This window comes from Mesoplodon mirus (genome assembly GCF_964341445.2).
Source record: "Mesoplodon mirus genome assembly, chromosome: 3".
Taxonomy (NCBI): Eukaryota; Metazoa; Chordata; class Mammalia; order Artiodactyla; family Ziphiidae; genus Mesoplodon; species Mesoplodon mirus.
Window position 1 is genome coordinate 198,398,293 of NC_138978.1, and position 26,244 is coordinate 198,424,536.

At 59.0% G+C, this 26,244-nt stretch overlaps 1 protein-coding gene across 4 annotated transcripts in view; it reads left to right on the plus strand.

Moving 5' to 3' along the window:
* Positions 1-26,244, plus strand: part of NAV1 (neuron navigator 1) — a 209,828-nt gene that overhangs the window by 36,724 nt on the left and 146,860 nt on the right. For all 4 annotated transcript variants that reach the window (XM_082616096.1, XM_082616095.1, XM_082616097.1 and 1 more), the window contains one exon: positions 24,693-25,445. In XM_082616096.1, the coding sequence (XP_082472222.1) occupies positions 24,724-25,445 (722 nt within the window). In that variant the 5' untranslated portion in view covers positions 24,693-24,723. The remainder of the gene's footprint in view (positions 1-24,692; positions 25,446-26,244) is intronic.

The following is a 26,244-nucleotide window of genomic DNA, read 5'->3' on the forward strand; positions in this document are numbered from 1 at the left end:
TCTGTGGAGCATTGAGGGCCCGGTAGCCGCACATCTCAGAGCGTGTCCTGTGGCTTCCAGTGCTGCAGGATGTCCTGTGAAGGGGGCACGCAGGTGGGTCCCTGTGGTCAGCTACAGTTTGGAAAAGCAGTCCAGTCCAGCTGCCTCTTGGAATATCTATCCGCATTAACATAGAAAAGGCTCCACAGAATTCTTTATTCACAGGCACCAAAGGAAAAATCCATAAATTGGATTTGATCAAAATTTAAAACTTGGGGGACTTCCCTGGAGGTCCAGTGGTTAAGGCTTCACCTTCCAATGCAGGGGGTGCGGGTTCGATCTCTGGTCGGGGAGCTAAGATCCCACATGCGTCATGGCCAAAAAACCAAAAACATAAAAAAACAAAAGCAATATTGTAACTAATTCAATAAAGAGTTTAAAAAAAAATGTGAAACTTTGGTGTTTCAAAGGACACCATCCAGAAAGTGAAAAGATAGCCCACAGAGTGGGGAAAAGGTTTGCGAATCATACGTCTGACGAGAGTTCAGTATTCAGAATATATAAAGAACTCTTGCACTCAACAATAAAAAAGACAAATAGTAATTTTTAAATGGGCAAAAGACTTAAATAGACATTTCTCCAAAGAAGACATACAAATGGCCAACAAGCACTTGAAAAGATGCTCAACATCATTAGTCATCAGGGAAATGCAAATCAAAACCACAATGAGATGCCACCTCATAGCCACTAGGATGGCTGTTATCAAAAAGACAATAACGAGGGTTGACAAGAATGTGGGGAAATGGACGCCCTCATACATTGCTGGTGGGAACGTAAAATGGTGCAGTTGCTCTGGAGAACAGTTTGGCAATTTCTCAAAAAGTTAAACACGGAGAGGCCAATTGACCCGGCAATTCTACTTCTTGGTGCGTACCCAAGAGAACTGGATGGGGACAGGTTGAGAATTCCCACTTTCCAGAGAAGCAAAGGAGAAATAGACATCTAGAAAATGAGGATAATAATATTTACTACCTTGTAGGGTTGCTGTGACATTAAATGAGTTAATATATGTAAAACAAGGCAGAGAACGCTTGTGGTTGTTATTACCTGAGCACATACTATGGGGTCATCACCAAGTGTTAAGTTGTATAGCTTCTTCCTTAAAGCCGCCCTATAAGGAGGACATCAGCGTCTCCACTTCACAGATCAGAAAGTGAGAGTCGAGGCCAGGTTGGTAAGCACCCAAGGCCATGTCACTAGTAAAGGACGGGTAGGGAGTGTAACCAGCCCCCCGACTCCAGGCACCTGCTGCCTCTAGTTCCAGCCTAAAATGTCCCCAGGAGTGAGGCCCTGCCTGACTTAGTACCTGTGCAGGTTTATTGAGGTACACTTTACAGGAAATGAAACCCAACGAGCTTTTACAGACGGATACAGTCCTTTAACTGCCATCACAAGCATGATTTAGAACATTTCCAGCTCTTCAGAAAGTTTCTGTTGATCCCTTGCTTCCTGGCCCCGGCAACCCCCGCCTTGCCTTTCTGGACTCAGGTGGTAGGTGCCCGAGACCAGCGGGGAGGGTGTGCAGGGGGGTGGGGACTGCTGCTTGGTTGGGGGGCAGCTGGGGGCCAGGGCAGAGCATCTGGTCACAGCCGGGGCTGGGCCGGGCCTCAGGCTCATCAGCTTTGTCAGCCAGGCCTCCCTCCACCTGTTCAGCTGAGCACATGGCCGGGCACCGGGAAGGAAGGGGTGAGGCTGGACGGTCCTGCGGTCCCGGGCAGAGCTAGGAGTCCGCGGCCTGACTGCGCCTCCGACTCTGTGACTGGCTCACCCACGATACCCCCACCTGGCGCTCCTGGTGCCCTTCTGCTGCTTCCTGTTTCTGCAGCTTCAGCGCCATCCAGCCTGGCACCTGTCTTTTTCTTCATCACCTCTCTTCTTACGAGAATGTACTTTGCTCTGAGGAGGACGATGGGGCTGAGTTTCCAGCCCGCTCCTTTGCCTCCTTGTAAGACAGGCTCTTGGATTCCAAGATCCCTAAGGCGTCTCTCTGGCTCTACACTCCGGATTTTCTCCTCCACTCAAGGCACCAGGGGGTCACCTGGGAGGAAGAGGCAGAGGAGCGAGGCTGCGTGGTTGTCACCCCTTAGCAGCAAGTGACGGGTTGGTCCCACAAGGAGAAGTGTGCCCCAGGGCCTCTTTGTCAGGTGGTAGGGAGGGAAAGGGCCGTTTGCACAGCCTCTCAGTGTCAGGGCCCAGCCCAGGGCTCCGTCATGGCTGGGGGGGCCCCCACTGCTCCCGCCTGGGGAGGGGCTGACCAGGCCTGGCATCAAGGGGGGCGGCGTGGGGAGCGGGTTGGCGCTGGGGAAAGCAGCACAAACAAATGGATGCAGATGTATGCAGATGTATGCAGATGTATGCAGATCTCTGCAGCTCTTCTGCTGCCCTCAGTGCTGGCCTCTGGGAAGGAGACCCACAGCCTCACCCCTGGGCCCACCCCAGGTGCGCCGTTCCCTGTGGCTGAGAATCCCCCACCCCCATGCGAGGTCCCAGAGAGGGAGAAAGCTGAGTCAGGAGGTGGGGAGACTGGAACGACAGCGCCATCCCCGAGCTCCCGGCTGCAGCCGCTACTCGGGCCCAGAGCCCCAGATGTCCACCTCCCTCACGGACACGCCGCTCACGGTCTGGGGCGAGATGAGGCACAGGGCTCGGCGACACCTTAGACGCAGGCTGAGCTCCTTTCCCCCTCTGCGCCCCCCTCCTCTCCCCCTGGGGGAGGGGAAGGGCCCTGAGGTGTGGGAAGCTGCCCCACCCAGCGGGAAGCCAGCTTCCTAGGTTTGGGCCTTTACTGTTCCAAACGCTGCCTGCCTCGCCCCTCCTCTGCCTTCAGCCCCCACTGCTCCGTACGCACCCCCCCGACGTCTGCCCTCAGCAAATCTTGGCGGAACCAGCAGTGGCGACACAACCCTGGATCAGGGTTTGAGGGAGACATACAGGCCTTGCCCTCAGCCCTCAGAAAGCCTACGGTCACTTTGCAAAGGCGGGGACACGGGGAGGGAGGCGCAAACCACCGCCAGGCCTAGAGTGGGGTCTGGAGGGCGCCTGGCTCAGCTCCTCGCTTTGCTGCTGAGGAAGCAGAGGAAACAGAGTGGGCGAGGGCTTCCCTAGAGCACACAGCAGGGTCCCCTGACCACCAGGCCGGTGCTCTGCAGGCCACGCCTTGCTCGCTTGTCCCCTTAGTGGCTGTGAGGGGTCGACAGTGAGTGGGGATCGGGAATTGAAGGATGGGGGCCTTCCTGGAAGAGGCGGTGTTAGGATCGTGCTCTAAAGGCTGAGTCGTGAAGCGTGGCAGGACAAGGCGAATGGTTGTGCCACAGGACGTGAGGTTGCTTTGAGCCAGGTCTTGTGGCACAGATGGCCAAACGGAGGCTCGCTGTTGGAGGGGCAGGTGGCCCGGGAACATTATCTCCCATCGGAGCTGCACCTGCAGACCAGGTGCGAGTCCAGTGGCGACTGGGTTCCGTGGGTGGCCCCGTCACTCTCAGAGGCTGCTGTTCTCAGCTAGGGGCCACGTCCCCTCACCCTCCTCCCCATCACCAGGGGTCTCTGTGGACAAACACAACAAAGACGTCTCCAAGCCACAAGCAGTGGGTCCCTCGGAAGGCAGAAATTTGGGTCTCTGGGGCTGAGTAGGGGCTGCGACCTAGCGCTCAGCGGCTCAGCGTGGGCCGGGGGCAGAGGTGTCCAATCACCCACGCCGCGCCTGGCTCTCGTGGGCCTTCGGTGCCTGACGCCTTTCCCAGCCGCGGTCAGTCTCCAGCGCAGGCCTGGCTCATCCATCAGTCCCACCATGCCTGTCAGCAGGTCGGGGCGACGCTGGTTCTCAGGCTTCAATCCGCTCCAGGCCGGAGACAACTTCCCCTCCCTTGGAGGGGGCGAGCGCGGGGCAACTGAAGGCCCCTAAATTAAGACCTCTGCTCTCCCCCAGCCCGGGGACCCCAGGCTCCACAACCTGGACCACTGCCGTCTTTGGCCCTAGTCAGCTTTTCCCCAGGTCGTCAGGCCCCGGGGCACTGCCTAGACACAGATGAGCCAGAGGTTTGCAGCACTAAATCCAGAACCGAGAGCGTATCCAAGTGCTGGGCACCTGCTGGCCCCGTGCTCTTCTGATTCCTCCTCGTCTCAGCAGTTCTTCTGGCCTCTGTGCGCCGGGCGTGCACCGTGCTTGCTGTCTTTAGTGCGTCTCGATGACGGGGCCTCTGCTGGTACTCCGGTGGGGGTGGGCAAGCAGCGTGGCCGGAGCCTGGGTGCTGTCTGCGCTCACCGTCAGGCTGGGGACCCCAGGGCCCCGGGGCAGGCTCCTCCCCCCGCCGGCCCCGCCCTTCCCGCCTCTGCTCCAGCCCGGCTGTGGGGGAGGCAGGAGCCTGGGGCCAGCGGAGGCCCCCGGGATGGAGCGGGTGTTCAGTCTCACTTTTGGCCCCACGGGTCGTTGTAGTGGGACGACCCCGAGAGCAGGTGGGAGAAGAGACCAAGTGCATGAGCATCCTGAGAGGCCAGGAGCTGGGAGCCGGGGGGTCTGGTCTGTCTGCGGGGGTGGGACGCACACCCCGGCCCCACAGGAGGCTCAAAAGTCCCTCCCGGGCGGTCACCCCGGCACTGTGCCGGCGGGGCTCCTCTCTGCCGCGCTGTGCGCCCCAAGGCCCCCGAGCTGGGAAGATTGGGGCTCTTGGGACGACCCAGGAGAAAGGAAGGGAGGAGGCGCGCCAGAATGGGAAGACGAGGCCGCGCCCAGGCTGCACGGGGTCTGGGGAGGCCGCGGGAAGAAGCCTTCAGAGCCGGTTGCGTAGGGGTCTGTGGTCAGACTAACTGAGGCCAGCTCGGGACCAGTAGCCGAGGAGGAGCCGGGTCAGACCAGGCTCTAGCAGAGCCCTCCGTGGAGCCCACGTTCACCAGGAGGACGGCTGAGCCGCTGGGTTCCCACAGAGGGAGGGGGCGGGCAAGGCAGGCGGGAGGTGGGCCTAACTCCTGAGGGCAGCTCGGCAGGATTCTCCCTGTGACACGTGTCGGGTCGGGAGAGGTGGGGTGAGGTGGGGGCAGCAGGGAGGGAGCTGGCCCTCGCCGTAGCTGGCCTGGCCCAGCAGAGACCTGAGCAGAGACCCAGGCAGAGCAGCAGGCCTGAGCAGCTGCACCGCCGGGGCCCTGGGAGCTGTCCAGCACGGAGCCTGCTGAAACCAGCAGGGGCCTGGCCCGCAGGAGGCTCTCCCAGGGGCCCTCTGTGGCCCACTGCCCGCTCTCTGCCCCAGGGATTGAGAGACCAGCGTCGGGGGTCAGACAGAGAAGGGGAACACCCAGCAGAGGGTCTCTGCCCCTCCTCCACGGGGACGGGGACGGGACGGGGACGGGTAGGGGAGCGAAGCAGCATGCGTCCGTTCTGAGCATCAGCAAAGGGCGAGGTCTTTGCTCCGCTCTCCACCTCCTGTGGCCCCGAGGGAGGGACACGAACGCATCGGAGGGTCGCTCATGCTTCTAGTCTGACTGTATCACCGGGAAGGGAGTGGCCTGCTGCGGTGGCCACTGGACCCGCCACGTAGCTGGGGACCCAGGTTTCCTCCGCTGTAAAATGAGAGGGTGAGGTTATCTGCCTCCTGGGTTTTGTGAAGATGAGCTGGGCTGAGGCAGGTGCCGAGCAGGTGGGGAGTGGCCGTAAACGTCGGCCTTGTCACTCCTCCTCCGAATGGTAGGCCTGGTCCAGCTGCAGGCCCACCTCTCCCACCAGGCTGGCTGTGAGGGCCCTTTCCCATCATTCCCAGGCTGGTCCATGTGGCCGTCTACTGGACCTCATTGACTGAGCGTCTACTGTGTACATGGGCGTAGGAGGTGCAACGATGCACAGATACGGTCCCGCCCAGGAGAGCTCCCAGCCAGGTGGGGTGGGAGTTAACAAGAGAGAAGCAGTGGGTCTGGGGTGGGATGAAAGGAAATGACCCCTGAGCAGGAGCCTTTGATAAGAGGAAGGATGAGAAAGGGGTGGGTGAAGGGGGTGAGGAGAGGGAGAGGTCCAGGCCTCCTGCAGCCCGCCTGCTGCCCGTCCCCTACCGTCCGGCGTTTCCCAGGCCACACACATGCCAGCCTTCGCCCCGCTGCCCCCCACACCTTCCGCCACCTCCCGCCCCAGCCTGAAGGCAGCTGCTTACCCGGGGCTTCCGGGTAAGTCTCCTTGTGCAGACCACAGCCTCACGTAACCGCTGACACGCCCCGGGGGCCTCTGGTTACAGCCCGAGGGGAGGATTTGAGAAGACCCCTTCCCACTGTGCCCACTGGGGCTGGAGGCCGAGCTGGGGGCACCCAGCAGCCGGTCCAGCAAAGGGGCGAGATTTCCTCCCCTCCCCCCAGGCCTCAGGAAGCTGTGCACAGCGTCCCACCTGCTTCCTGTTCAGTGGGGACACGTTCCCGGCCTGCTTCCTCCCCAGCTGCCTCTCGTTTCCTCCCTCCCTCCCATGGCCCCCTCAGCATGCAGAGGTGAGGCGTCCCTGCCCAGCCTGGCTTCCTGGGCCCCGGGACCCACACCCCCACCTGGACTGGACGAGCAGCGGAGCTCAGGGCACCTGGTGCCGGAGTCTCAGGCTCCTCCATCCCCTGAACTCTGGAGCTGAGCCCGAGACCCACGGAGACAGAGAACCAGCTGTGCAGACGGTGCCAGGGGGCCCGGGGGTTCTCCTAGAGGGGACGATGTCCAAGCTGAGCAGGAAGGGTGAAGAGAAGTTAGCTGGAGGAAGACTTGAAGCCACGTGGTAGGGGCAGGCGGGGGGCTAAGACTGGAGGGTAAAGTCCGAGAGGGAGAGGCTGGGAGGTGAGGCTGGGAAATGAGAGGTCAAGTCGAGGGGGGTCTCGGGGCCCCCAAGAAGCTTGGTTTGATTACACGGGGGAGTCGTGGTCAGCCCCACAGTTTGGCCGGGTCCTGTGGCCGCAGCGAGGAAATGGTGTGAGTGGACCAGCCGCGGGGCAGGAGAACAAGGCGTCTGTCCTGGTGAGAAATAAAGGGACCTGAGTTAGGGCCGTGGCACGGGGGTGCAGGGGTCACGAAAAGCCGGCAGGACCACAGGTCTGACCAGACATCCTTGGCCTGGAATCGGGAACCTGGCTGTAGCTCTGTGACCTTGGACCATCTCTCACACTCTCCAAACCTCAAGTTCATCATGCGTCGAATGCATCCCCACCTTATGGATGGAGCCAGGGTGATGGAAGCAAAGGCGGCAGGTGAGGGCAGGCGTCCTGCTGACTGTTGATTGCTGGCTGGTAGAGGCCCTGTTAGGACGCCAGCCCCGCTCTGCGGCTCCAGCTTGGTGATGGGTGGATGGGAGAGAGGTGTGCTCTCTCTCTGGGGCCGGCAGAGCCCTCCAGGGGGCATCGTACCCCCATTGCCTTCCTTGGACAGGTGACCATCGTCAGGTGGGGTGTTAGAATCAGGAGGGCTCTGCCCTTCAGGAAGCACTTCTGGACCCTCTCCTGGGGTCGGGGCTTCTGTTAGCCCCACGTGGCCACGAGGAGAACAAGGCAGACCTCTGCCAGCTGGCCGGCTGCCTCCTACGTGGACTTTACCAGTCCAGGGTGGTCCCCCGGGAAGCAGGATCCCACAGCGGGTCGGGGTGGGCCTTCTGGGACGACGAGGTCGCGCTGCTCTCGGATCCCTTGTTGCGGTCTTTCCTGGATCCTTGCCTTGTCATTTTCTTGTGTCCAACCCAATCTTTCTGGCTGGAAGGGGACTCCTTTTCTTCCAAAGCCCTCTTTTCAGTGGCAATGGGGAACAAAGGATTTATATCTGCAAAGCCCGTTAGCCAGCCTCCCCGTGACCTGCACTCAGGGACAAGCACCTGAGTCCATTAGTCTGTCGCTGGCTGGCCCAGGTACAGACCCCATCATAGGCCACAGAGCACAAAACAAGTTGGTTGGGGGCTTTGAGAGGCCCTGGCCCACGGTTGCCACAGGGGGGTGGATTTCCTGGCAGTTCTGCATCAGGGTACCAGCCCCCCAAATGCCAGACGCAGGGCCTGCTCTGATGCTCCAGTCTTGGGAGCTCCTCCCCACAAATCTGTGTCTCTAGGAAATCAAAGCCCTTCCCGTGAGCCCCTTTTAGGGGCAGGGGACCATCAGGCAGGCTTCCTAGCACGGGCTCTGACTCTTAGCACCCCTAGCGTAATTGATCTGAAAGAGACCATGCTAAGGTACAGAGGGAGGGAGGGAGGGGGTGTCTGTGCCATAAACAAGGAGAGAGATTTAGTGGGTTTTAAGCTCCACAGTCATCTCCAGGGAAAGCTTGAGAGGGGAAAAATAACACTTTATTTGGAAACAATTCGGCGGAGATGCAGGCCCCTCTCAGCTTCCCTCTTCCTGCTGTTCATCACCAAATCTTCTGTGCTCAGAAACAGGCTGAGTTGTGAAATCAGGCCAAATCCTGGGCTCCTAACCAAGGGGGCAGCTCCAGCCAGGCTGTGTGCCCTGGAGGGGAAGGGTCTGGAGCAGGGCAGCTCAGCTGTGACTGTGGTCTCTTCATTCCTATAGCTCTTGGGGACAGAGACCCCACAGTCACCCTTAAAAGCCTTAGTACCATTGAATGACGTCCATTCGCGCAGAGGAAAGCTCCAGCAGAGACCTGCCCAGAATCCCCCGCGCCCCGTCACTCCCAAGTGCCAGCAGCCCAGATGCTTTCTCCTCGTCCCCTGGAGCACGGTGCGGACAGGCTGGACTTCGCAAAAGAAATTTTAAATTTTAAAATGTAGGGGAAGCTAACTGCAGTGGGGGGTCCTGGAACAGAAGAAAGACATTGGTGGAGAAACTGGTGAACTCTGAATAGAGTCTGTAGTTTACTCAACAGTAATGAGCTGATGTTAAGTTCTTTGTTTTCACAAATGTACCGGGATATGTGAAGCTTCAGCATGAGGGCAGCTGGATGAGGGGCACACGGGGACTCTGTACTATCTTTGCAGCTTTTCTGTAAGTCTGAAATTACTTCAAAATATAAACTTTATTTATTATTTTTTTTGCGGTACGCAGTCCTCTCACTGCTGTGGCCTCTCCCGTTGCGGAGCACAGGCTCTGGATGCGCAGGCTTAGCGGCCATGGCTCACGGGCCCAGCCGCTCCGCGGCATGTGGGATCTTCCCGGACCGGGGCACGAACCCGTGTCCTCTGCGTCGGCAGGCGGACTCTCAACCACTGCACCACCAGGGAAGCCCAAACTTTATTTTTTAAAAGGTGGAGGGAGAGACAAAAAAAGAACAAAGATGAGTCAGGAAATTCAAGAATAGTGAGGCTTAGCCTGCTTCGGTGTCTGATCCCTCCATCCTCGTGGGAAAGCAGAGTGCCCTCCAGGGGCAAAGCTCCTGCATCCGGTTTATCCGGAAATGACCACCCTCCAGCTCCAGTGGTCCCCTACCTGGAGTCTGAAGGTTGGCCCCCTCCCAGGGCCTCTGCAAAAGTTGAGTCAGTAAACCTGCTTTTTCCCTTTCCTTCTTCCTGAGCTCTCTGACCCCCAGGGGGTCTCCCCTCCCAGCTTCTGGTCCAAGACAGACTGATTAAAGCCCTACTGGTCACCGATCCCCATCCAACTCCAGGGAGTGACTCAACTGGAGGAGTCTTCAAACACATCGTCTAAATGGAATCTCACGTGGAGAGCCAAGGTTTAAAACAGATCAACTTGAAGCTAAAGTGGGGGAGGCCCCCCGCACCCCTTTCCACCCACTCATGGGAGCTGCAGCAGGGTCCCCACAAGCCCTTTGGACTGCTGAGCCCTGCCTGGCTTGGGCACCAATTGCTCCCCCGCCCCTGCCCCCGGTCTGGGGCTCACACCTGCCCCTCCCCTCCCCACCAGAGGGCAGGGTTTTGCAAACGTCCACCCTTCAGGGGTCCAAAAGGATCATGCCGGCCACGAGTGTCAGAGGGCTGCTCCCCTGAATCTCTTTTGTTGATGCAATCACAGCTTTTTTCTCCCTGTTTCCTCCCAGCGCAGGAGAAAAAGACCTGAACGCTGTCAGACCCGGAGTAACTGTGTTCTTGAATTAATCCTTTCCTAAACCGTGAAATCACTTAAGAGTCCTTCAGGTGTGGGCCCCAGGGCCAGGCCTGCCGAGGCCTCCCGAGAAAAGGGCCCGCGCGGAGGCTGCTCTAAGCCGGGCTACCCCAGGAGGGCGGGCTGTCCCCAGGCCCCCGGGCCCACACTCACGGCCGCCCTAGCCTGGCAAGCCTGCCTCAGGCCCAGCAGAAGTGGTACCAGCATCCCTCTGATGCCTGTGGCATTATTGGAAAAGTCAGCTTCGAAACCACAGAGGGCTTCAGCGTTGGGGGCTTGGGCTGGGGCGAGCTGCAGACAGCAAGGTGGCTGTGTGACCACCTGTCTGCCCCCTCCCTGGTCCTGGCGTGACCCTTGAAGCTGGTGAGCCGTTTCCCTGCTCAGCCCGTTGCATTGCTCTCTGAGGAAAGAACCAAAAAATAACAGCAGGAGGGCTTCAGGCTCCACATCAGGAATCATCCCAGAACTTTATGGGCCCGAAGCAGTTTGCGGAGTCGCCGTCCTGCGAGGCAGCCAGTAGTTTGCCGAGGCTCCACCTGCCCAGGTAACCCAGGTCAGCCCTGCCCCCCTGAGCTCCTCTTCTTCTGTGACTTGGGGACGCCCGCGTGGCGGTCCTGAGAGAGTCCCAGCCTGGACCCGCCGCCTCGCTATGACGCGTGCAGGGGTGGCCGTGGTGTGTCCTCGCCTGTGGCTGCCGCCTCTGTGTCTGCCCACAGAAGCCACTGTTCTGGACACGTTCACGCGCTCGGCGATTAGCCTGGAGGATGTGCCTTTGCTTCGTCTTCTGTGCGCCCGCACGCGCGCTCTCTCCTCTCTCCGGGGTCACGTGTGACCTGGGTGCTGGGAAGGGCACCGGCACTGCTGAGCCATCCCTTCCTTGAAGGAAGACTGAAAGTCTGGGGCCAAGCTCTACGCCTCGGAGCACAGACCTGGGCGTGGACTCAGGGATGGTGCCTTGGCTTTTAGGGCATTTAGGGCACCCACTGGGGGGTCAGGACGGGCACAGGCTTGTCATGAGCCCACTTGAATCTGGTCCTCCTGATGGCGTCCCTAGGGACAGACTATTACCCCATTTCACGGACGGACAGCTGGCCCCTAGAGAGACTGGGGGCCTGACTGGGTCTCAGACAGTAGGTGCGTGAGTCTGGGTGGAAGCCAGCTGGGCATTGGGAGCCAGGCTCTCTCCATTCCACGTGACCTTTCCATCTTGGTCATGATGATGGTGGTTAAGAGAACAAGGAATGGTGGGTCACAAAAGGCCCCCCTAGTGACCCTAGCGACCACTTCCTGAGCTCCCGCTACCTGCTGGTTGGCGCTCATCACACCAGCCCTGGGAGGTGCAAGCTGCTGTTCCCATTTGACAGATGAGAAAACTGACGCTAAGACGCTATCGTTTGATGGTGTCACACATCGAGGAATGGGTGGGGCTGAGCTTCAAATCCAAATTTTCAACCTCAAGTCCTGCTCTTTCCGCTGTGCCGGAGGGTCTTCCTGTACCATTTCCCACTCTGTCGTGTAGGACCTTCTTTTTGTTGAAATCTCCATCCATCCTGCTGCAGTGTAAACAGAGCTATGAAAATACAGTACTGTGTGTTTATTTTGCCTTGTTTTTACTGAGGGCACCAGAGCAAATACACAGGGTGACCCAGCCCCCGGGGACGTTCGGGTTCCCTTTTCTCTTCTTCACCCGGTCCTCTCGTCGGCTCCCCTCCCCCCGCCCCGAACTTGGTGCTCCCCCAGGGTGCTTCTCCACTCTCCCACCTTCCCTCAGCATCCTTGCTGCTCCCTCAGATCTCATCAGCCAATCCGGTACCTCCAGCATCTCGTTGCCAAGCAACAGGCTTCCTACCTGCCCCATTGTGTTAGAATCTCCATGACAACAAGTATTGCCAAAAGAGAGAGAAAAAGAAGTTAAGTGGTGGTAGCAGGAGGTGGTGAGACCCTGTGTTCCAGGACATTGGTGCAGTTTTGCCAGTAGTAACTTGCTTGCTCTCAGGGTCCCCAGAGGGGGGTCACAAGTAGCCTGAACCAAAACCTAGGAGATGACAAGTCACCAGGCTGACCGTCTGCATGTGGGGCTGGAGATTCTCTCAAGGTCCCAGGATGAGAGCCACAGACATTTTTTATTGAGACAGAGTGGGGCGGGGCCTGTGAGCACCTTTCTGTGGGTCAGTACAGGAAGGCAGCGGAAGAGGGAGGATTTTTCGATCGCTGCTTGACCGAGGGGGTTTCAGGAGCACATGGGGAGGCGTGTGTCTGAACAGGGCCACGCCTGGAGCGAGCAGCACTTGGGGACAGGCTAAGACCCAGGGCAGGCGTGGGAGGCGGGGGTACCATAAACAGGGTTTTGGACACACAGGCACCTGCCCAGGGGCCGTGGGTAGGTGAACCGTGTGGATTTTCCCGGTGGGCCGAGCTCCAGGCACTGGCCGATCTCGGCAGCCGCTGCGTCACCTCCACCTGGCCTTCCTGCCCTAAAGGGCTGGAGGAAGCTCGTAGAGAGAGGAGGGAAGGAGGAGGCATGGGAGGAGGTGAGGAGGCCTCGGATCACCAGGTGCCCAGGCTGGGGCTCACTCCGGCTCCTCTGGCCGCCATCTCCAAGGGCCTGACGGGGTCCCCATGTGGCTCGCAACCCACCTGCAAGGCAAGTCGGGGATGGTCTCAGAAAAAGGAAGGACTGAAAAGAAAGGGGAGGGGGCCTGGGTCAGTTAGGGCACAGAGGAACTGCCGACCTGGGTGCATGGCGGGGGCCTCCCAGGACCCTCAGAAGGGCAAAGATGTTTGAACACAGAACCTCCTGTCCTGCGGCCACAGCAGGGCCTGCTTGGGCAGTATTTACTGTTCAAGGCGGATGGTGCACAGAAGACCCCTCCAGCCCAGGGCCTGGAGGGCACTTGCAGGACCTCGGCAAACCCACCCACCTCCCCTCTTCGCTGGCTCCGCCTCCGTGGTACTGCCGCGTGCTCCACGGCTGTTCTGAGGCCCGGGTCCCCTGCCATGCTGCCCGTGAACCTGGCCGTGAGCATTCTCTGCCTTCCAAACCTCCCCGCAGGACTAGACAGGCCCCAGTCCCAGTATTTGGTGCTCTTCACAGAGGGAAAGTTCCTCCTAGCCTCTGACTTGACGCCCCAAAGTCGAGCAGTTCGTTTTCTTCTCTGTGTTCAGTGTGGAGGCAAAGCAGCTCTGCTGGCAGGGCACCGGCCCACATTTTTGCCTCCAGTTCTGCTCCCCTGCCTGGCCTGACTATTCGAGAACGTTGTGAAAGCTCTTGGCGTGTGTGGCCGCAAGGAGGGCCAGGCTCCCCACAGAGGCTGCATCCCCCACTGCTGTACCAGACAACTCGGAGAAGGGTGCAGTGAGTCAGACACTGCTGGGGGAAGACAAGTGGGGTGAATCTTTCTGAACAGTGATCTGCAGTTTGTATCTGAGACCTTTTATGAGACTCCCCCCTTGGACCCAATAATCCCCTTTCCAGGAATGTAGCCTGAGGAAGTCATCTGAGGCTCAGGCAGAGCTGGTCTGGTTGTTTATCACAGTGTTACAGGAAATTGTAGAAAACTGGAAACGGCCTAAATGGCTAGTGACAGTGCGATAATTAAGCAGGGTTTGGTTAATGCAGTCACAGAAGAGTTTATCGGCAATTAACAAGTATGTTTCTGAAAAAATGTCTGAAGATTTTTAAATGAAAAGTAAAAATGCTTACTACATAGTAAGCGAAAAGGTGTAAAATGTATGTATATAGTATCATCACAATTTTATGATGAATATATGTATGAGTGTGAATTGTAAAAAGCCTGGAAGAAATCGAAACACTTAGAAAAGGCTAAGTATCGGCTAGTAGGGGATAGAATTTTTCTTTATATTTTTGTAGATTTTTCCAAGTTTTTCCTAATGAGCATGTTACTTTTTTTAATAAGAACTGCCCTTTTTAAGCACTTCCCCTGGACTACCTCGCTAAGCATTTTTCACACTGCTTTAGATTGAATTTTTTTTTTTTTTTTTTTTTTTTTTTGCGGTACGCGGGCCTCTCACTGTTGGGGCCTCTCCCGTTGCGGAGCACAGGCTCCGGATGCGCAGGCCCAGCGGCCATGGCTCACGGGCCCAGCCGCTCCGCGGCATATGGGATCCTCCCAGACCGGGGCACGAACCCGTATCCCCTGCATCGGCAGGCGGACTCTCAACCACTGCGCCACCAGGGAGGCCCTAGGTTGAATTTTTGTGTCCCCTAAAATTCTTATGTTGAAATCCTAACCCTCAAGGTGACGGTATGAGGAGGTGGGGCCTTTGGCATGTGATTAGGTCACGAATGGGATCAGTGCCCCCATAAAGAGACCCCCGAGAGCCCCCTTGCCCCATCCTCCACGTGAGGACACAGTGAGAAGATGCCATCTGTGCACCAGGAAGGGGGTTCTCACCAGACTCCGAATCTGCCGGCACCTTGACTTTGACCTTCCAGCCTCCAGAACCGTGAGGAATAAAGTTCTATTGTTTGTAAGCCCCACGGTCTATGATATTCTGTTAAGCCAGCCCGAATGGACTGACACATTATCTCATTTCATTTTTACATCAACTCCGTGGTGTCACTGCCCTTGTTTTTCAAATGAAGCAACCAAAGTTTGAAGGATTTAAGTAACTTCTGCAAAGCCACACGGTTTATAAATAGCAGAACCAGGCCCTGAGCAACACCCCAAAAAGTTACCAGAAGTTACAGCTGTCGTTCAGGGTAAGCGGCGGATCTGCGTAGCTGTGGGCTCCTGGTCTAAGAGTGCAAACGCCCACATGTCCCCCCTCTCCTGGCCCGGGTCCAGCTCCTGAGCAAGCCTTCCAGGCGGGGGGAAGCCTGCCCAGAGCCCCTGTTCTGGGAGGTACAGACGGTCACGAGTGGGGCCTTGGGTGTGGGCTCCTGCGTCCGCCCCCAAGTAGTGAGAGAGAAAAGGGGGTTCCCCCAGCTTCAGCTGAGGCGGGTCTCCCGCGAGCTTGCCGGCCACCTGGGCCTTGGGGAGCTGAGCTCTGGGAGCCTCACAGCTGCTCTCTGAGATTGGGGTCTGCCGGAGGAGGGACACTTCTCCTGCAGCCTGGCACCCGGGCCTTGGGCGACAGCCAGGCCTGGCCACTCCTCCGTGCGTGACTCCCACGCAGATGTGCTGCTGCCGAAAGGGGGATTGTCCCGGCGTGGAGACGTCGTGCGCCAGGAGCGGGGATGTTCTCTCTGCCCCTCTGGAAGGACCTGACCCCGTTCTCACGCTGGAGTTGCCTGCCCCACTTTCCAGATGGCAAACCTGAGGCCTAGACGTGAACAACTCAGGGAGATGCTTAGCACTGGAGTCCAGTCCGGGGGTCTGACTCCCAGGCTGCCACCAGCTCCCCCCACGCCCACTCACCCTCGCCCTCCAGGGTCTTTGCTCGTGTAACTGGCCCGAGGCAGGTGGCCTGACTTGCACCTCACTTGGGTTTGCAGTCCAGCCCCTCCAGGGGCCACCATGGGATTGGTGTTCCACAGCGGGCACTAGCCCACACTCCCCAAGGGGCAGCGTCTCCAGGTGGAGAGCTTAATTTAAGAGCAGTCCAGAATCCCCCAGACCCCTCCTGCCCCAGCCCCGTGGCCCTGGGCTTTGGGGCCTGGAAGTATGTGGCACTTGTTGGGTGATTCCCCTCCGTCTGCCTGGCTGGACCAGCCATCCCTGGACCAGCACTGGAGCTGAGGGAGCAGAAGGAAGTGAGTGTGACAGAGATGGAGCTGCTGGGGGGCCACGTGGGCTCCAGTTTCTCTGTCAGCTCCCCGCCCCAGGCTCCACCAGCTTCTGCGCCGGGGCCCATCTGGAGGCTGAGCAGTCACTTGGGAAGCCAGACCTCTAGTGACTGACTGGCCTGCAGGGCGTCATGAGAGAGGGAGGGAGAGAGAGAAAGACGGGGTGCGGCAGAACAGTCGTGGGGCACCTCCCAGGGTCTGGGCATTTGCACCCTCGCGACACAGACCCCAAGCTCCTGTCTGCGTTACAGGGGCCCTGTCAGGGGCCCTGGGAGCCCCCGGAGGGGTTTTGGCTCTGGGCTGCACGTGCTCCCTAGGCCGGCTCAGCTCCCTGGAGGCACTTACAGCGGAGACCTCCAGCCCCCTGTGATTTGTGGGGCAGTTTGGTTTTTTTAATTATTTTTTTTATTGGAGTATAGTTGATTTACAATGTTGTGTTAGTTTCTGCTGTACGGTAAAGTGATTGGGATATACATATACATGTATCCACTCTTGTTTTAGTGGGGCAGTTTTTTTTAAAATTAATTAATTAATTTTGCGGGCTGTGTTGGGTCTTTGTTGCTGCATGGGGTTTTTCTAGTTGCGGCGAGTGGGGGCTACTCTTCTTTGCGGTGCACAGGCTTCTCGTTGCGGTGGCTTCTCTTGTTGCGGAGCACGGGGCTCTAGGTGCCCAGGCTTCAGCAGTTGTGTCTCGAGGGCTCTAGAGCTCAGGCTCAGTAGTTGTGGAGCACGGGCTTTGTTGCTCCGCGGGCATGTGGGATCTTCCCGGACTAGGGCTCGAACCCGTGTCCCCTGGATTGGCAGGCGGATTCTTAACCACTGCGCCACCAGGGAAGTCCCTGTGGGGTAGTTTTAAATCATTGATTTTCACTGGCTGGCACTAAGTCATTTCTCTTGGCTAATTGAAAAGGAACCAAGGATCCTGACAGTGGAGCCGTTTACATGGATCAGATCAGTAAAAAACGCCACCCAGCTGACACACGCGAACCTTTAGCTGCGGCTCGGGGCCTGCCCGGAGCTCGGGTGGGCTTCTCTCTCAGAGGCCAGAGAAACAGCCCCCTGAATGGGGACCAGGAAGGCAACTGGATCCTGAGCAGGAAGAGTGGAGGTTAGACCCTGGGAAGAACTTCCAGCCCAGAGAGATGGGTGAGAGATTCTGAGGGGGTGGGCGAGCCCCTCTTCCGTCGGGTTTTCTGGGGCCTCCCTTCTTCCCGCCTGTCGGCCTGGACCCAGCCTGGACTCAGCCAGGACCCCAAGGGCTGGAGAAGCCTCTCTGGGAAGCAGAGATGCCGTTGCTGCAGGAAAGCAGATCCAGGCAGCTGCTCAGTCCTGGGAAGTTGACCCGGGGACGGGGCTGGGTGGGTCTCGGCACGAGCTTGACCACTCACTGTAAATGCCAGGAAACTGACCTATTTCACGTCGCCCAAGATGATCACAGCCGGTCCCATTTTTTCCTCTCTGAGAACTTGTTGCCATCTGGCCAGAAAGCAGAGCTGTCTGCAGTTTTTAGGCTAAAGGAATCCCCGAGGGTGTGGGCAGAGCCCTGGCTCTGGGGGTGGAGATGGGGAGGGGATTGCTGAGTCCCACTGCTCGGGGACAGTCGGGCCCCAACTCTGAGCCAGGAGCCAGCCAGGCGGGCGCTGCTGTACTGAGCCGCCCCCACCCTCCGCCACGTCCCAGCCAGCGGACCCTTCTCCTCGCTCCCTGCCGGCGTGGTGCCCAGTCTGCCCATGGCCCCTGGAAGGGACGACACCGCTGGCTGTCCATCCTGTCCTCTCCACGCTGACTGGGGTGATCGCCTTCTCTGCCAAGGGCCAGACCCGGCTGAATGGCGCCCCGCCCCAGTTTGCTGGAGTCCAAAGCTGGGTCTAGAGGCCAAGAGGAGGGGCGGGGGGGCCTGAGATCCTTCTACTGCAGCCCCAGTGCCCACCCACAGCTCAGGTCTTCCGTCATCTCGGTCCTGAGAGGCAGGCAGAGGCTGGACAAGAGAGGAACGTTTAGTAAACGGTGTTGCAGGCCTGTCCTCAGCCCTGGGAACCCCCATGACGCCTGGTCTTGGGTCCTTCGTGGAGCCAGAGCGCGGGTGTGGGTGGGGGGAGGAGGGCCGGGAGGCGCCCAGGCCCTGCATTTCCTCCTCTCCGCACGGGGTGCTCCCCTGGCTCCCTCCTCATCCATAGCCCGCGTGAGCTGGACATGGTCTGGGGCCCACACACGTGGGATGAAAGTTGTGCGCACACAGTCGGGGGTCGGGCCCACTTTTCCAGGGAGAGCCTGCGAGCGTTGCCAGCGAGCCGGGAGCACTGGAGATGGACCAGGACGGGAGGACACGGAGGGTGTCCTCACCTCCCGGCCGGATGGGAAATGGGCCAAAGGGGAGCGAAGCAAGGGACATGGAGAGAGGGCAGAAAGCCGGAGCCAGGGTGTGTGTGTGCATCTAAGCGTGTAGGCGCGTGTGGGGTGTGTGTGTGAGAGGGTATGTGTGCATACAGCTGTGTGTGTCCCTGCACCGACATGGGTGGGTGCGAGTGAGCGGGGTCACTGTATCTGTGGCGTTTGTCCAAGGGCCGTGGCAGCTCAGTTGCCTCTTTGTCCCCTGGGGTGGTTCTGTCTCTGGGGACCAGACTGGGCCTCTGACCGGAAGTGAGGCCCGAGCTGGGTTTGGCCGTGGGAGGTCAGGGTTCCAGGGTGGAAGAACGGACGTGTCAGCTGGGGTGGGAAACCTGCCCGTGGTCCAGGGCTGCAGCCCAGGGATCTGTCTGTGCTTCCGGCCCCCGAAGGTCATTCCGCCCACCTTCCCGCCTGTGGAAATGTCGCCCCTGGGCCGTCCCTCCTCATCCTGCAGGAGGACCTCAGCTTCGAGGGGCCTCAGAGAAAGGACACCTCCCAAGGTTTACTTTGAACCGTGTCTGACTTTGTTTGCCCTCCTACTCCCATCCCGTAGAAACTGGCTGTCCCACAGATAATAAGGGCGTAGAAACTGAGTTTAGAGGGAAGCGTTTATGTTACTGGGACTGGAATGGGTGACAGAGGTTCCGGCGGGAAATCTGGGTAGAACAGGGATAAACCCCGTGCTGATGACCTGTTTGACTTTAACTAGCATTTCTTCAGTGATTTTTCTGGCCAGCCACTGTCTTAAGTTATTTTCTTGTCGTTACTCACTTGATTTGTATCAGATGGGGATGATGATGAAGATCCCAGCTGTACAGATGAGGGAGCACGACAAGGAACTCGCTTAGGACCACAAGCCGGACCTGCACCGGGGGTGGGGTGAGGAGGTGGGGACTGTGCCTCCAGGACCTCCCGCGGTGCAGAGCTGGCCTCAGCGAGTCCTTTTCCACGCACCAGTCCACTGCCTTCCCCCCTCTTCCCGAGAGGCAGCTTTTCGTCCCTCTCCACGCACCGGGAAACGGAAATGATTTGCCCCAATTCACGCAGCCCCGGGTGGACTCATGGGACCAGCACCCGGGAGTCCCACCTCCCAGGCTTTTCCTTTTTTAAATATCTTTTTCTGTGTATTTATTTTTGTCTTTTTCTCTGTCTCTCGGCACATCTCACCTCTGAGTGCTGTGGTTAAGTGTTCTGACCCTTTTGAAAGGGGCCCCCCGGCTGCGTTTACAGCACGCGGACGCGGCCCCTTCCCGCCGCCGCGGGAGGAGCTGTCCGGTCAGCACCAGGGCCTCGCGATGTTGCCCGGCGACCGCAGACCCGGGGGGGACGCCCTCCTCGCCTGCCTCTCGCCCCCGCTTTCACCTCCTTCTGAGCTTGAGCGAAGCATGTGTAGGCCAGCGGGGGTCCTGGTTCTGGGGTCTTTGGAGCCTTGAGCCAGGAGCTCTGTTGGTCCCCTTGGGGCCGGGGGCCAGAATGGTTCCGGCTGAAAGGTGGGCGGCTGGGGGCGGCGGGCGGGCGGCAGAGCCGGGGCAGGCAGAGCCCTGGCCAGAGCTCGACGGCCTCGGCCCTACGTGATGCCGCCATTTACTGGCTGTGTGACTACCAGCGCCTTCCGTATGTCTCTGTGCTTTGGTGTCCCTGCCTGTGGAGTGGGGCGACTGCGAGTTGATACACACGAAGCCCTTGGCGGTGGGGGGAGGCGAACGTGCCTGCTGGGGGTGGGGTGCTGGGACCGGGCCGCCCCACCCAGGAAGCCCCCCCAGCCTCTCAACTCCCCTGGTACCCAGGACACTGTCCCCCTCGGCGCGTGAATTTGTCTCCTTCCCTTCCGGGAGGAGGACAGCTGTCCTTAGCACCATTTCTGCCATCTCTTGAGCACCTGCTGGGTGCCAGGCACTATGCTAGGTCCCTCACCTTTATTCTCTCGTTTAATCTTTAAGACTGCTTCTTGCAGATGAGGTCTCTGGGCTCAGAAAAATTACAGAACGTCTCTACAGCCACGTAGCAAGAGGAGGCGGAGCTAGGATTGGAGCTCAGCTCTTCCTGACTCTAGGGCGGGACTCCCTCCTCGCCCGTGCTCCTGTCCCTCCTGCTGGTGGAAGGACACTGGGTGCCGTCCTATCCACAGGGACGGCGTGTTTCCTATTGATGCCGCAGGCTTCTGAGCCGGGCCTGGCAGGTGCTCTGATCGTCCGTCCTTCGCTCTGCTGGGGGCTCTGGGAGACCAGGCGGCCCCGTCTCCATCGCTGGGCGCCTTGTCCATGTGATTGTAGCCCTTACCAGTTGTCAGGCACTGTTGTAAGCACTTTACGCTTATAACTAACGTAGTCTCCAAAGCAACCCTGAGAGGCAGGTCTAGCCTCAGCCTCATGTCACAGATGAGGGGGCAGAGGTTATGGACGTTGCCTGAGGTCGCACCACCGGCAAACAAGCTTTGCACCCAGCACTTGACTCACCGCCCACCAGAGTCTCTCTGAAGCGCAGGGGCCGTAGGGGCGCGGCCATCACACCCTGTGCTCCCCAGACCCTAACCGCCCCCGGCCAGCCCCGACCCCACTGCTACCTCTTCCCGAAGCCTCCCAGGTCCCGCCTCGTCTGCAGACTGTGACACACGCTCCCCACGGCGCTTGGTTTCGCGTCTGTCCACACGACGTCCGTGCCGTGATGAGGGTGGCCGTGTTTCCTCCCGGGCAGACTTAACTCCTTGAGAGCAGAACCCGGAGCTCAGCCCTCGGGGGTCCCCGGCACCACGGTCGGCGAAAACAGGGGTCCTGCTGTGGGTCCTTGTGTGGCTGCAATGAGCTTTGTGATGAGGACCCCAGAACGAGAGCGCTAAGGGACCCCCGAGGCTTCAATCCGCTCACCGAGGTGGCGTGAAACTTCAGATCAGGGCACTTGGAGGGTGGGAGAGCAGAAAGGGCGTGTTTAGGGGCAGGGGACCTGGTAGGAGCCCAACACCAGACACACACACACACACGCGCGCGCGTGCGCACACACACACACGCGTGCGCGCACACACACGCACACACACGGCAAGAAGCGGGCTCCTTGCTTCCACGGCCAGCCCCGCCAGCCTCCTGCCCTTGAGGCTCCCCAGACATGTGGGAGGCACCCCAAGGGATGAGCAGCGGTCACAGCCGAGCACTGTGGCTTGAACAGAGCCCCGCCCCAAGGAGAGAGACCGTCCTGCTTCTCCGGGACGTCTCTGTCTGGCGCTGAGAACCAGGACAAGGGCTGGTACAGCGCACCTCTTCACCCCCGTACCTTATCCAGCCTGCTCTGGACAGGAAGCAGGGCAGCAGGGAGGCAGAGGGGGGTCCCCTCATTTCCCAGGAGGAGAGCCTGAGCCTGGAGCGGGCACGGGAGTCCCCCAGATCATTTGGTCCATTTAGAACGCAGCGCGGGCGCTGTCCTCGGGATTCAGGAGCCCACCCTCAAGAACATCTCTCCCCTTTCTTCCCCAGCACTGCCCCCCTGCTGGAGACCCGTAACCCCGGGGTCTTCCTCCTCGATCCCCACCCTTGCCCAGGTGTGACCTGCCACTGGACCAGTTTAAATCCTCTTCCCATCGAGCTTTGGAAAAAATGGTGATGGAGCAAAAGCAGCAACTGCATCTGCTCCATTAGCAAGTGAGGAAGAGGCAACCTCCACGGCCTCAGGGCTCTCTGGCTGGAAACCCGGCCAGCCCCAGAGGCAGGGGCCCCTGGATGCGGGGAGGGGAGGGTCTGATCAAGGGGAGCTGGGGGTGCGCTGAGGACAATGCAGGTGAGTGGGGCTCGTGGGCAGCACCACCCGGGCGGGATGGGGCTCCCAGGAGAGACGCAGGCAGAGCCAGGATGCAGCTCCGGGTCCTGTCGCAGATACAGCTCCCAGAAGGGGTGGTCTGGGGCACCACGTGGCTTTGTGCCCCCATTGGGGCTGAGGGGAGAAGCAGCAGCGGATCATGTGGCACTGTGCCCACCTGTGCAGGACTAAACTTGGGGATGCTGAAATGCAGAGCTGTGGTCTGGGGCCCTGCTCATAGGTGGTCAGCTGGTTGGCCCTGCTGGTCAGCGTGTGGCTCAGCCCTGTGTCCAAGGCCCAAGTCAGCAGCTCAGGTCCACGTGAGCCTGTGAGCAGGTCCGCACTTGGGCCTCTGGTCCTACGAGGCATCGCCAGAGGTGCGTGGAGCTGATCGCTGGGGCGGTGGCTAGAAGGGGTGACACAGCAAACCTGCTCTCACCTCCACGGGGAAGGTTCTACTGCAGGTCCTGAGGCCAGGCTGAGGCACGGTGTCCTCTTCTTGACTTAAAGACTCCCTCTTTCCCCACCCGACTGTGGTTTCTAGGTTTTATCCCACCCTCATTTTGCAGACTGGGCGTGGAGAGGCTAAGACATTGACTGGAATTCTCACAGCTGCAGGCAGCACCTGCCTGATGCCCTCTGAGTGCCTTTACAAAAGCACTTCCCAGGCCTTCCTGTAGGGCTGTCCTGGGCCTGCTGGGGCTGGGGACACGGCAGGCCCTGCAGGAGAGAGTGTGGGCAGGCGGGGGGCCACTCAGAGTGTCCTTCCAGGCTGTGGCTGGTGGGTGGTCAGGGGGTACATGAGGCAGAAGTGGGGTCAGGCAAGCCTTGGACATGATGCCCTGTGGGTCCAGGTGATGGGCAGACACTGGGGGTGGGGCAGCTGGCTGTGGCCCCCTGGTCACACTGGGCTTTGCCTTCCTTCTGTGCCAGAGGAGGTGGGGGGCTTCACGTCATCCAGTACTGGTACCAAGTCATGGACATGCAAAGTAGAGGAAAGGGGGAGGGGTCATGGCATTTCTGGGTCTCTTGGAAATCACTCCATCTGTCAGCAGAGCAGACAGACTCCCACGGTCATTTCAAGCTTAGTCCTATAAATCCATCAACGCTCGAGGGTCTCCGTTGGCTTCTTACAGTTTAGCCTGTGGTCCGTGCTGTGGCCGGCAGCTCTCTGCACAGCAGGGAAGGGCACATCCCGGTGGCCTCAGGTGGACCGGCCATGCTCTGGTGGACTTTCCTCTGTGCCAGTGTCCCCTGTCTCCTTCTCCACCCAAGTCACTGCGAGCATCCTCCTCGTATAGACATTTGCTCACATCTGTCATCATTCCCCAGGGATAAGTTTCTGGCTCTGGGGCTGTTCCCATGGCCGTGTGTCAGGGCCCTGTGGTCCTGCACTCATACCACGACTGGAAATTATAATTTTCTAAGAGATAGTAAATTTGACAGCAACCAATGATAACATTTAATTTTCATCTCTTCAATTTTAATGAAGCCCTTTGTTTTTGTTATGTTCTGGCCAAAGGTATTTATTATTTTATGAATTTCCTGTTCAGCCCTTTGACCCCTTCCTCTACAGGGTGTTTGCTTTTGATTGATTTGGCCGAGCTCCCTGTATGTAAAGGTATTATTAACTCCTTGTCTCTTATATATGTTGTGAGTATATTTTCAGTGTATTCATGGTATGAACCTTTGGAAAGGGCTTTTCTGTCCATACAGGGATTTTAATTTTTATGAACTGAAATCTATCAGTGTTTTCCTTTATGACTCCTACCTTTGATGTGATGCTATAAAGACCTTTCCCACAACAGAATTACGAGACCATCCATGCATATGTTCTGCACATTCTTTCATGATTTCATCTTCTACATGGAACTCTTTCATCTGGAGTTGATTTTCCGTGTCTTTGTAGCCGGCTTCTAATTCCCTTCGAAATGAAAGCCATTAATAGATCAATTAATTCATTTATTAACATGGCGGGGAGGGGAAGCTGGTCAAGGATACGTGAGAAAGATGGGGTAATTCATAGATCGGGGTCCGGAAGAGAAGGATCAGGTGGCAGGGGGTGCCCAGAGGGATCTGCCTTTATCTCAGGGTAGGACACATCTCTGAGACCGGAGGAAGGGGCGGAGATCAGTTTGGCCAGGTCAGGAGGTGGGTAGGGAAGGGGCTAGGAAGAAAGGCTGTGGGCTGGGCGCCCACATCTCCGGGGATGGTGGGGAGGGACCAGGAGGGGTGGTGTCAGTGACAGAGGCTGGTGTGAGCCAGGCGGCAGGGCCCTGACCAGGGCGGCGGTACAAGTTTAGGATATGTAACTGTGATGGGCTGCCCTGCCTTCGGGCCCAGTGGGATCTGGGAGATTACACTCCACTGGAGAGGTGTCCTGGGAGAGAGCCGGGCGTCAGGTAAAGGGGCAGGTGGCAGGAGCAAGCTGGGGGCACAGGGAGTCAGTCCACCGTGGGCAGAACATTCGAGACTCAGGTACAATGAGAGATCCAAGAAGGAAGGGGCTGTGGGAGGGGAGTCTGCCCCGATCGGTGGACAGGAACGGAGTCAAGTTCAGATTACCCCGTTTGTACAGGGCACTACAATCCCCGAGCACTTTCACATGTGTGTTTGCAGGAGGTAGAGGGGTTCGCCTCAAGCTGGGCCCGAGACCGAGTCAGGATGTGACCTCGGGAGTCCAGTGCCCCTTCCCGAGGGCACCGCCTAACTGTCCCCATTCTCTCTGCAGCACAGTAGCCCTGGTGCCAGCCTTGCTGACCATGGACGGGACGGCCAGTGTGAACTCTGCCGGCCGCCCTCACTACGCCTCCTCCATCCCTGTGCCTCGAGCTGCTTCCCAGACCAGGACTCATACACCGGCCGCCTCTCCCCGGCTGCGGCCGCACCAGGCCGGCCTGGCCCTGAGCCAGGAGCGGGCGGCCTCGCCAAGACTGGGCAAGCCAGGGGGCCCTTCCAGAGGCTCGTCTCCCAAGGCCTCCCGGGGGAGAGGCTCCCCCAAGGCCTCTGGGGCAGCGAGGGAGTCAGCTGAGGGGGCTGAAAGCCTCGTCCACTCCCCCTGGAGCAGTCCCAGGGCGACCCCCAAAGCAGCCCTCTCCAGCCGGGCTGGGTCCAGAAGCGCCGGGGAGACGCAGGGCACCCAGGGAAAGAAGAGGGTGGCCCAGGAAGGGATTCTGACCCGCCAGACCCGGGGCAGGAGCCCCTCCCGGACCAGTTCTCGTGCAGAAACTCAAATACCAGGGGCTCCCGAAGGTCGAAAGCCATCTCACCACCCAGGAAAAGATCAAAGAGATGTACCCTACAAAAGTTCTGGGGGCCCCGGGTCTTCGGAGCCTGATGCCCGGGCAGCTTCGGGGCCTCGCTCCCCGGTCTGCAGCCCCATGCAGAGCGCACGCCCGCCGCCCGCCCCGGGGGTCATCAGCTTCTCCTCGGTCCATCAGCAGAGTCAGCCTGTCACCGCTACCGTGGCCCCCTTCCGCTACAGGTGAGCTGCGGAGCCCGCGGAGGGAGGGGGGCTGGTGGAGAGAATGGAAGGTGGGCGGGGCCTAGAGAGCTGGGGCGGGGTTAGGACCTTAACAGGGGGACCCGGACCCGACTCTGGGGACGCCGCCACAAAGAGGCTCAGAAGGAGGGTGCCATGGGTGCTGAAGAGCCAGTTACCTGGGTAGGCGGGTAGGCAGGTCGGTCTCGCCCAACTCACCAGTGGGACAGCTGCCACCACTGAGTTAGACTGGGAGCATGTGACGGGCTGTGCCTCCAGTCCGTGGTCACTGAAACCCCACGGCCCCCCGGGCCGCCCCCGCTGGTGCCCCGCATCTGCCTGTCTGCTGCTTCTCTCTCTCCACTTTCCACGCTGCCTGTGCGTATCTGTCCCCGGGGCGCTCAGACGTGCTTCTTTCTCACGTGGTCACGTTGGGCCACGTCACCACCATCGGCAGTGGCCAGGCCACCGTTCATACCAGCATGGTTAACAAGCTGGCCTGTCCTGCTGTCTTCAGACACCACAAGCGGAGAGCACAGAAAAATGCCTCCGTCAACTGTGGTTCTTTAATAAAAATATAACTCTTCACTGAAATGGCCACCTTAAGTAAGCGACATTGTAATTCCTAAGTATGACACGGGTTAGAGGTGCTCAAACGCAAAGGAAGTGCCTTCCCGGCTACCCGAATGTCCTGGGTTTTCTCTCTGTGCTGATTCGAGGACAAGCTCTCCCACGGTTTGGGTGGAGATGCTCCCTGGACACTGGGTCTCCCAGGCTGGAGTGGCTGGGGTTGGTGAGGGGA